This window comes from Hydractinia symbiolongicarpus, chromosome 8, assembly GCF_029227915.1.
Source record: "Hydractinia symbiolongicarpus strain clone_291-10 chromosome 8, HSymV2.1, whole genome shotgun sequence".
Taxonomy (NCBI): domain Eukaryota; kingdom Metazoa; phylum Cnidaria; class Hydrozoa; order Anthoathecata; family Hydractiniidae; genus Hydractinia; species Hydractinia symbiolongicarpus.
In genome coordinates this window covers 14,845,166-14,856,928 of record NC_079882.1, presented here as the reverse complement: position 1 = coordinate 14,856,928, position 11,763 = coordinate 14,845,166, and the positions used below count along the sequence as shown (strand labels likewise).

General features: G+C 32.6%; 1 protein-coding gene across 1 annotated transcript in view; it reads right to left on the bottom strand.

Annotated features, from left to right (window-relative positions):
* Positions 1 to 2,352: 2,352 nt before the first annotated feature.
* Positions 2,353 to 11,763, bottom strand: part of LOC130654831 (40S ribosomal protein S21-like) — a 32,106-nt gene continuing 22,695 nt past the window's right edge. The window contains exons 5-7 of the mRNA XM_057457473.1: positions 3,736 to 3,804; positions 2,666 to 2,721; positions 2,353 to 2,398 (exon numbers count right to left, since the gene is read on the bottom strand). Of these exons, the coding sequence (XP_057313456.1) occupies positions 2,383 to 2,398; positions 2,666 to 2,721; positions 3,736 to 3,804 (141 nt within the window). The 3' untranslated portion in view covers positions 2,353 to 2,382. The remainder of the gene's footprint in view (positions 2,399 to 2,665; positions 2,722 to 3,735; positions 3,805 to 11,763) is intronic.

Here is an 11,763-nt window from a genome sequence, read left to right as displayed (position 1 = left end):
ACATTATATCTTACAACAAACGCAAACAAAACGAAACGTGCCATTAAACTCACATTTTAAAAGAAATTGCTAACAAAAATACAGCCTATCATTCATGGTTGAAAGTCTTGTGATTGAAACGTTTATGGTCTTAAACGGCATTAGTTGACAAAAAATCAAAATTTTGATGTGACCATCATTTTCAGCATACTTTTTTATTAACTGTGTCAATTTTTGTCGAAAATAAAGCAGTTTTAATTTTTGGATAATTTTGGCCTGAAATGACATTTAGGTGACAAAAAATCAAACTTTTGTACCATCATCATTTTCAGCATACTTTATTTGTTAACTGTTCCAGATTTAGCCGAAAATGAAGTGGTTTTAATTTTTGGACCAATTTTGGCCTAAAATGACATTTAAGGTGGCAAAAAACCAAAATTTTGATGTCATCATCATGTTCAGCATACTTTATTTGTTAACTGTGCCAAATTTTGTTGAAAATAAAGTAGTTCTAATTTTTGGACCAATTTTGGCCTAAAATGACATTTAGGTGACAAAAATCAAAATTATTATGTCACCATTATGTTCAGCATACTTTTTTTTGTTAACTGTGCCAAATTTTGTCGAAAACAAATACCAATTTTTGCCTGAAACGTCAATACGAGACTTCCCAGTAGTTAAGGAGCTTGGGTACGAAGTTTACATCTGTGACGGGCAACGTGAAATCCCAGGGTCGATTTTTTCTCAAAAAATGCTCCGAAAGAAAAAAACGACGGTTTTAAAGAATTTCCTACGCTTTCGGGCGCGGAAATTCAACCAATGTTGGATGTTATGTTTTTAGCAGCAACAATAAAAATTCTCAAACAAAGAAGTTACCATTTACTCTTTTAGCACAGTAAACGTCATCATAATCAAAGTCAAATTTTTGTCATTTAGGTGCTCAAACAAAACAAAATAATGAACATAACACAAATAAGTATTGTCTATATAAATCATATTATATATTATAGCTTTTTGTGCTCTTCTTTAAGTGTTTCTATTTGTTTACACACTACTTCCAGCTCCTTTTCTTTTGCTTTCATGCTGTATACAAAGGAAGCTGCCTTTGTGACGCAAGCCATGTTTTGGTTTTTTTCAGCCAATATGGTTTCGCTTATCAATCCTTCTCTTAATGAGATTATTAAGCTCTTGGCAGCTTGCAAAAATTAAAAATACATTTAAAAATGTTGTTACAGACAAAATGATTTTACATATAAGTATTGTATAGTCTACCAGTGAAAAATCCCAGGACAGTTATCAAAAAACCTTGTTTTTTAAGGATTTTTGACCATAACGAGTGTTTTTCCAGGTCTTCAAGGACACCCTTCTATTTTCCAAGTGCTGGCCACCCTGGGTATGCGAACAGTCTTCAGCAGGACTAGACATTTTCTTTATCTATAAAAACTTTCACCTGTCCTACCAGTACAATCTTGTGTGACTGGGGTAATAAGTCGAGTCGTCACTCTGCAAAGATAAGACCTGGTGCAGTCAAACACCCTTGCTGGGGTAATTTCTATTTTGTTAATCTTAGATACTAACCCTATAATAACTGTTTATGAGGGCAATACCGGAGAATATTGACCGACGTTAAAATATTGGCTGAGCTTGTGAGGGCAATACGTGACAGAGGTCAATATTCGAAGGTATTGCACAAAATAAACAGTTATTATATGGATTATTATCCGGGTACTGCATTTTACGACCAAAAATATAACATTATAAGCAGGATGTAGAAACCGTGTCTTTATAGAAATTATTCCCATATGGAACTTACATTCGAACTAATATGTTTTTTAAAATCGAATATCGTGTAAACATCACAGGTTTTTATTGTAGCTGCAACATAGAATTCTTGAAAACATAAAAGTAAGTTTTACTTACTCTTCGCGTTTTGTTTACTTTTTTTTTCGTGTTTATTTACATTTAAGGCCACTATATTTAAAACTTTAAACACGGTTGCTATGGTAGCGTGCAATACCGTGGAATATTGCCCGCTATGACGTTCTAACCAATAACATTGCGAGACATTCAGAAATATTGATGCCGCCCTTTTACCCGGGTAATAATGGCCATTACTCGAATCATCATTAGATTTTTACGAAATCATTATAATCGGGAAAATATAATAACTTTCGTTGGGGTTTTTTGGGAGTATAAGTGTACTAAGGCGGTCATATATTTAAAAAAACCGGATCATATACGGTAAGTGATAATGGTCCTCCAGGAAGTGGATGTTTCCACGGACCACATACGTCAAAATATGAAAAATCTATTTTTGAGTAATTGCATTAATTGAAAAAGAAAGGGGTGAGTTACGAGCAACAACAAGAAATATAAGTTATCACAATCTTCTTAACCAAACGTTTACAATTCATAATTCCTAAAAAAGAAGAAAAACGAATTTATAATAAAACTTTTGTGACTCATCCGGCCAAGTATAATAGTCTAAGCGCAAAGGCTCCTCTGTATTAAGCGTACTATTCTGAGCGGGATGATTCTGGGACTTTAGTCAGTTGGCAAAACGGTAATTTCTACCAATCACGAAATACTTTGCTTTGACAATTTTGTGAACTTTAGAATGTCATCTACAAAATCAATTTTCAGTAAAAACCGTTTAAGACAAAATTGTAACAGTAGCATAACTCACTTTGGCAAAATTCCATCGCGAAGACATAGATGGTTTAACATATCGTCTGATTCACCCTAAAATTGAGTACTACTTAAAAGAGAACGTCGAAAAAAACTACAAAAATCTTTTATAATGAAAACATTATCAGGAAAACATCATGGCACAAAAAGTATTTAGTGCCACAAAAGCGAAACGTTCGCCGCCATTTCTGAACAAAAGTCACTGGGTTCGTGCATATTGTGTTGATTTGTGACGTCGCGCGGCGTGAACTGCTTACAAAATTTTTAAGACATTGGATGAAGGTTAACCCACTTAGTCTTCTCAAAGTGATTTAAATTTATCAAAGAGCGACGTAGAAAAATTAAAAAAAAATGTTGTCACACGCAAATATCAAACACGAGCACAATGAATTTTTTCGTAAACCTGATTGACGGTTAATTTGGGTAGTTAGGCTTGTTGCCTAGCAACCTATTTTTTATAAAACATGAAATCAACTGAAATGTGTAAATAATCATCTGTTCTCAGGTTATTGCTCATGTGAAAAATTTTTTTTGACCTAATGTTCTTACATTAGAAAAGAACTAACGAGCAGATCCAGAGAAAAGTTGTGACGTACGGACAAATAGACAGACCTAAATCATAGGTCACATCGCTGTCGCGTGTCGAAACTGGGAAATTAAATCCAAAACTTGTTTTCTTGCAGTTGTTTTCAAAGAAAAAGAAAAAAAATTCGATAATAAATTCAGATACACGTATTATTTTTTATAAGTGATATCTGTGTCTAAAAGTACATTTATAGCAGTCAAACTTTTATTTCTGGGAAAGATATTCACGCAAAACAAATTTCCACGCTTCGTTCATTCACAATGTGTTTGTTCACATCCCCGCAGACTAACGTCACGTAAGTTAGATAATTCGAACAGAAAATCCTCATGGACAGTTTCATTGCGACCGTGGTACCCCTTTCACATTAAAAATTTCGATAATCAAGGCTCACAAATAAAAGATTTTAAAATCACACTTGTTATTAATCGTTATTTCTCCAAAATGCAATAATCCACAAGCGTTTTCAATTAAAAATGACTTACCATAGCTCTTAGTTTACCACAAAAAGCATAAGTCTTAAATGAACCAGTCATTCGACCTTCTTCATCTATCTAAAAAAAAACATGAACATAGCGGTCACAATAATTTCATTATATTAAATGCGGATTAAACTAATTTCAAATTAAATTTTAGGAAGTACTCCCAGGTTAAGAAAACAGAGTGACCAGTTTTAAAATGGCCTAAATGGAAAAATATCCAGCCTGAACGTACTTTCCTTTTTTTCTATTTGGAATAATATATGACTAGATGTTGTTGCCCTATAGATCAGCTGATCACTGTCTCTATCATTGTGTAAATACGTGTTTTTTTATTTAAGAAACGCATAAATAAAAACAAGTAAATAAGAACACAGGCTCAGCAACGAAAAAAGCTAAGAAACATTTAGGAAACATGGGCAGGCTGAAAATTTTTTTTTCGCATTATAGATAAAAAGAAATTTTAGGAAGAGGAAACAATAGTCTGCTGTATGCTCTTGGAATTTCGTGTTTGCACAAAACCATGACGCAACATTGTTTGCCGCAATGTAATGACTTCTTTTCTACGCAATGCAATACGTTAGTTGCAGCGAACGTGTATGTCGAACCTTTTAAACAAAAATATTACTTAAGACACATTTAAGCCTGAAATAGAACAGAATTTAAGAAAAATTGAGCTAGCTTACTTTCACGTTTCATAAAATAAAAAAAGACGTCTATAGATGTTAACAGTGGCAACAGTCACAATTAATGCATTTATTGACAAGAAACCCTATGATAAGCAGGTTCAGTGAGATTAGTATGGATTAAAAAAAAAAAAAAAAATGGATATAGATACTGTGATACTCTGTGGTAACTTTTTAAAAAAGATTGTGCTTTCACTAATTTGTTCAACACAAAAAGCTTTAGCTATTTTAAGGGTTAATACCGTCAATCAACGTTTATATTTTGTGGCTTTAAAATCAAATTGGAAAAATAAATAAATAACAATATTATGTTCCCGAAATTGAGTTCTAGCGTCCCCGTTTTTGATTTATTTACTCGTAGATTTTTTTCATAACATTTTAGTTACCTTATTATATGTGGCTTAACCCAGCGTCGAAATGCTGTAAGCCACAAGTCACTGCGTTACCTGGGGTTCAACACCCAGTGGAGCGACTAATAAGAACCGCAAACTGGAGTAAAGCACACACAACATTGTGTGTTTTCACAACGATTTTTTTTTTTTACTTCGTGAGTTTGAGTAGAAGGCGAGTTATGATGAGTTTTCCGACGATCAGAGGTTAAAAATTGTGGGGGAAAATCTCCAAAAAATGTTAAGAAAAAATTTAAAAATCATTTTTAGATTAATGTTTGTGATCCCAAAAAAGCAAAAAGCAAACATGAGAAGCTAGTAGTTTTCAACGCAGTAATTATTTGTACTTATATCCACACAACACAACCAAATAATGTTTTGTACATTTTTATATTAAATGGCAGAGCATTATACCAATTTCCAATAAAAAAACTGATAAAAAAGTTATCTAGTCGACATGTTTTTTCTGTAGCGCTCGTCAGTTTCTATTCCTTGTTTTCAAAAAAGAAGCTTTTTTGATAGAAGGACATGCCGGATTTTCTCAGGGGGTAAATGTGCCCATTTTCTTAACATTATTTTATCGGCACCACTTTTAATCTTTGTTACTGTTTAGGCAGCATGCAATAAAGATAACGCAGTTTCTAAAACAGCTTTGTCAAAACAACCACTTTTATAATGCATTATGAGCTACGATGATGATAAGAGTGATTTTTATTTCATACAATATCAATACCGCCCTTTTACAAACTTATTACGACGCGAACATTATTCGATCACACATTTCAATGGTTCTCCATCACGGAGAATTTTTCAGCATTACATAAAATTTGTTTGCATTTGTGTGCAAAAAAGCGCATGCTGAGGAAAGATATTGCTGAACAGTGAAATAAAAATAAAATGGCTTGCAAAGTAAGGTAGATTTTTTACTGAAGCTAATGATAAAGTTTTTTGAAGAAAAGATTGTAAAAAAAAGCAATTAAATTACGCTAAGAACGTGACTTTGCATCAGTAAAAGACACCTGTCACTTTCTACATCGTTATTAATTTCTCCCTTGTGAGACACACGAGGTTCGAAGCAGTATGGCTGTAGCTTTGTAAAGTCTTTTTCATGAAGAGAATTATCCGATTTTCAGCTTTCTAAGTCATAATCCTCGTCATTATTACAACACATGCTATCAATTAACAATGCAAACAGTATGTAAACAAAACTTGTAGAAAATGAGCTGCTGCGCGATGTGACGTAATCCTGGGACCTAATCCTCTTGGATTTACGTGACCTTGAGAATTATTTGAAATTAAAGATGTTTCCAGACGCATTAGAGGTATAAATGAAGATTTTTAACGACTGTAAAAGGTTAATTTTGATACACTTAATGTATTGTCTTATCAAAATAACAAGGTTTCAAATAAAAAATGTTTTCACTGGAGCGCTCCTTTAACATATGAAAGAGTTCAGATTCTGATAGCACAAGCAAGACTAGTTCACAGCAAAAGTCGAAAACCTCAGACGAAAAAAGGGTATAAGATTATTTTAAGTGGTGCGAATTTTTTTTAATTATTTTTAAGTACTCTGTATCTTCTTTCGCCAAAAATTTAGTTACATACTCGAAACACTGAAAAGAAGGATGTTGTAAAGCCTTTGTCAGAAGGTGACACAGTGGGAGAATTGGATTTGTGTCCACAGAAAAAAGACAAAAATACTTGGTAAGGTACTTGATATGGAGAATACAACATCAGGCCATTATTGCATACCCTTGAAAGAAAACAAAGTCTGTTTATCCACTTAATATCGATAAATGAGTCATTTAAAGAAAAAGAAAAAAGAAAGTTGTAAAATTTCACAAGCAATTTGGACAACTCACTACAAAACAGTTAGAAAATTTATTAGCTGATGCAAAACTATATGATAAAGACCATAAGAGGATCCTGTGAAAAATTTAAATGGACACTACTAAGGATCCATTTTTTTTAACTTAAGAAATAGTTACAAATACCAAATGTACCAACTAGTTCGCCATTTTGAAAATGGATAGTTCGAAAATAAAATAATTATTTTCGAATACATTAGTTTGTAAACAAACATGGCCGAGTTACGCACGAAAAAACTTTCGCTTTCGTTGGCATTGAAAGAAATTGATGATCATTACAATAGTGACTCAGATAAAGAATTTTTTAAATTTCTTACTAGTACATACAACAGCAGAAATGGAAGCTGAAAACCGTATTTGTAATTATTTCGAGATTGTAATACTGAAGTATTCTGACATAGTGAAGAAACTGGGAACACCATTCCATTTAATATAGCAACAGAGAGGCGGAAGATCTATGGTAGATTTGAGGAAACAAATTTGGGTATTTTTATGGTTAAGTGCCAGTAAAGAGTCGTATCGATCAGTTGCAGATAGACTCGATGTAACTGGATCAATCGTCCTCAACATTATTACTCAAGTATAAAATGCTATTTTATCTGAAATGAAAGTTGAGATTACTTGGCCGACAGGATGTAAATCAAAAGAAACATTTGATGGATTTAAAACAATGAAAGGACTGGAAAATGTAATCAGTGCAATTGACGGTTCTCATCTACCAATAAGTGGCAGAGAGGAAGATCCCGAAGTTTACATTAACAGAAAACAATTTTCCTCTATAATTCTCATCATAATCGCTCATACTTATTTTTTAATATCGACAAAAAGCGCACATGTATTTGTTTTGATTTGATTGCTGACTGTTTGTTGAAATTGTGTATTAATTAAGTTACTACGCAACAAGCATAATTATAAAATAATTATTTCAAATATGGTAACTTTTTGCAAAAAAATTACTATGATTGCTGCGTTTTATCAGAATAAAATGGCTGAAAGTTGGTAGTTGAAGCATGTTGCACCGGAAGTTCAGGTTAGTTTAGCTATGAGTACCACCTACTACGTTTGTCTTGCTTCCCGAGGAAGGCAAATAATTTCAGAAACAAGTACCACAAGACTGAAAAAAATAGAAAATTTCTGAAAGTTGTGGGATTCGTGGTACTATTTTATTAAAAAAGGACCCTAGACCAGTAGTCTCACTGCCATTAGCTACTGATTTCAATCAGTGTGTTGTAATGGATCTTTGAGAATGGGTAAAAAGTAAAACTGTATGTATTACCTCATGATGCAGCTACTTGATTCACTATAACTACAGTAATTCAATGCAAATCACCTTCTGTTATTATCGACAAAACCATGCAGTTGTGAATTGGTAATTGGTGTTCCTGGACGCTTATTAGCAGACAATGGAGAAGAATTTGCTAATAAAGAGTACTGGGATATGTGTGATAACATAAATATTGAAGTTTTAAACACAGCAGCTTGTAATCCATTGCAAAATGGATTGTGTGAATGAAATGATGCAACTGTAGATAATTGTTTGAGAAAGAATTATCGTTGAAAGTTGGTTTGGTCTGGGCACTCAATGCTAAGAATTTCTTGCATACGAATTCTAGTTATAGTTCCTACCAATTAGTCAGATGAAATCCGAATTTGCCATCAGATCCACCAGCTTTGAAGGTGTAACCGTACCACGTGTTTGCAAAGCATATTATTAATGCCCTTCATAATGGACGTAAACCCATCATGGAAGCTGAAACTTTAGAGAGAAAGTAGAGTGGAGCTCCTTTGCCAAAGTATAAATTATGAAAGTTGGTAGTCTTTCCAGATGCATCATATACAAACTTACCAGATGAAGTCTCCAGTGTTGGCGTAGTGTATTGTGGTTGTCGTTGCAGAGGATAGGAAATGTTACCAAATTTCTTGGTGCTTAAAAATTGAGAGGGTTGGTAAATGTACCATTGCTGCTGAAACCTTACAGGGTGGCCAGCAAGATTTTCAAATGAAATTCCAGGAGTTTGGAACATATTTATGCATTTTTTCAGGACAAAATCAAAATCTTCCAGGACATTTTTGCTCTCAAAAAACATTTTTACATTAGAACTGATAATGATAACACATTTCTACGTAAAATATAACTGTCGAAACTAAGTCGAACAAATAAAACAAAATTGATGGGACAAACAAAAATATGAACCAATGTTGAATGTTATGTTTTTAGCAGCAACGATAAAAATTCTCTAACAAAGAAGTTACCATTTACTCTTTTAGCACAATAAACATCATCATAATTGAAGTCAAATTTTTGTCATTTAGGTGCTCAAACAAAACAAAATAATGAACATAACACAACGAAGTATTGTCTATATAAATCATATTATATATTTTAGCTTTTTGTGCTCTTCTTCAAGTGTTTCTATTTGTTTACACACTACTTCCAGCTCCGTTTTTTTTTTTTTGCTTTCATGCTGTATAAAAAGGAAGCTGCCTTTGTGACGCAAGCCATGTTTTGGTTTTTTTCAGCCAATATGGTTTCCCTTATCAATCCTTCTCTCAATGATTCTATCGAATCGAGTAATGAGATTTTTAAGTTCTTGGCAGCTTGCAAAAAGTAAGAAAACATTTAAAAATGTTGTTACAGACAAAAAGATTTGTCATATTATAAGTATTGTATAGTCTACTAGTGAAAAAATCCCAGGACAGTTATCAAAAAACCTTGTTTTTCAAGGATTTTTGACCACAAGGAGTGGTTTTCCAGGATTTTCCAGGTGCTGACCACCCTGCCTTATCCTTAGTTATGGTATTGAAAATGAAAATATTCATGCTACTACTCTGGTGTAAGACAAATGTCTTAGAGTCGATTTTTTATGATATATCATCATATAAACTTTGCATCATATGCACTGTTGCTACACGATCGTATATGGTGCATCAAATGTTACTTTAACTTCTTTTTCATCATAAATGTAAACGATGAGGAACCTGCCACCGCTGGTGTAATAATTGTAGTTGTCTCAAAACAAAAAATTCAAGAAAAAGAAAGTATTGCGTAAGCAAAGGCTGAGTAGGCAGCCACAACTCGGTCTTTATGAAACTTTGATCTCATAATTGCATTTAGAAGAGAATAACTATAAAATTACTTGCAAATGATGGCGGAAATTTTGGAGAAATACTTTGGCTTTTTATAAAAAATTAACGGGTCAGAACACCGTACTGAGAGACGAATATTTATCTTAAATATATTCTTGCCCTTCTGTATGTTTGTTTTATGTTTACATGACCTCAGTACAATTAAAAACGCATTATGATTTGTTAACATCTCCATTATATATCATATAAAAAATAGGATGTATTGTAATCATAACGATTGTTTGTGTCGTTCATGGTCCTAACGCTGCGAAACTGCAGAGAGCGTCGACCTGAAAACTGATTAAGATAAACAATTAAATTTACACTTTAACATCGGCTTTTTTTGCCATTGCAAATTCAAGTAATGGCAGCATTTATGACGACAATTGCGGATTGCCGACAATAATTCTGTATACATACATTTACATGTAACATGTAAGCTCTATATATAGCAATATAGCGATTCTTTTGAGGTGCATGCAATGCAGTCTATTGCATTGCATGTGCATGTAAATATCTCTTATGTAACACTGGAAGCCAAATGTGTTGCATAATTTTACAATCCTTAATGAAAGTAAGTGATGTGTGCAGCTGGAGAAACTTCACCTTACTTACTACAAGCAATGGACTTCAAAAACAAACAAAATCTTTTTCTTCTTAACTGACATTTTAAAAATCAATAAACAAAGGTACCACAATCAAATTTTAAAACTTCTTAAAAGAGAACAAACTGATCTCTAGGAATCTTTGCAATTTTAATGTGATTAAAATTTACTTAAGCGACTCCAATTTAATTAGTTGTTCTACTGGCCCGACCGACCTTAACTTTCACGAAAACAAAAAAATAATAATATCAAGGAAAAAACATGAAAAAAACAAACAAACAGATTATTGTCGTAAACCCTCCATCGTTATGATTAATATATATGTTTAAAATTAAGCAAGCTAAACTATAATACAGCAAGAGGTTGGTCGATACCTTTTAGGAAAAATAATTAAAACAAGATAGATTACGCATGTCGTAACACCCTTCTCCGTGAATTTAAAACAAATGATTTAACACTGCAAAAGACTTTAAATATTCTCTACCAAACAACCACAGTCCAAAAAAGAATTTGCATTTAAATTTAGATTTTCCTATAAAACGGCGCAAAAACATTAAAAGAATACTAAAATTGTTTGTTTTATTAATTTAAAGTAGGAGAATAACTTGCAGTATAAGTTTTGAAACAGCCCAAGGCAAGTATAACTTTTAAAACAGCACAAGAATAATTCTTCCTGTATAGCTTTCAAAACAACACAAAAAAAGTTCTTGCTGCATAACTTTTAAAAAAAGTTTTTGATCATGCAAGTATTTTTATATTTTCACCTTGAGAACTAGTTATATATTTTTTAGTGAGACAAATGATTATTCAAAAATACATGCAAAAAAATTATGCGAAAGAACATAGAAAAAAAATTTGTAGTCGTAACACCCTCCTCTGTTGTTATTTTTTATTATTTTTTTGTTGTTACGACCATACATTCTCGTTAAAATTATTTTAGGGTTAGGGTTATTGGAATCGCCTTACTGGTTATGGGCAACCCATAAAAAATTAATCAAAAAAATGATGTAGATAAGTAAAAAAATACAGCAGATTAAGAAACTAACTAAAAAGTTTTTATTTTTAACTCTACTAATTCCAGGACATACATTTCTTTTCAAAATTTCAGAAATTAAATAAATTTTAAGGAATAATAAGTCCAATAAATTAGTGGACGCACTTGACATAAGAAGGTATGCCATTTTAGCCTGTTATTTGCCAGTTTAAAACTTGAGTACTGGTGACAGGATTTTGAAAAGTTAAATATGGTAGCAATCCTGGAAGTCAGCAAACATGTTGTGTTGTGGTAGTAAGGGTATTTAATGAAGCACAGCTTTTCATCATGAAAAAGGCGCAATTTTTAAAATACAGCAAGCTCAGT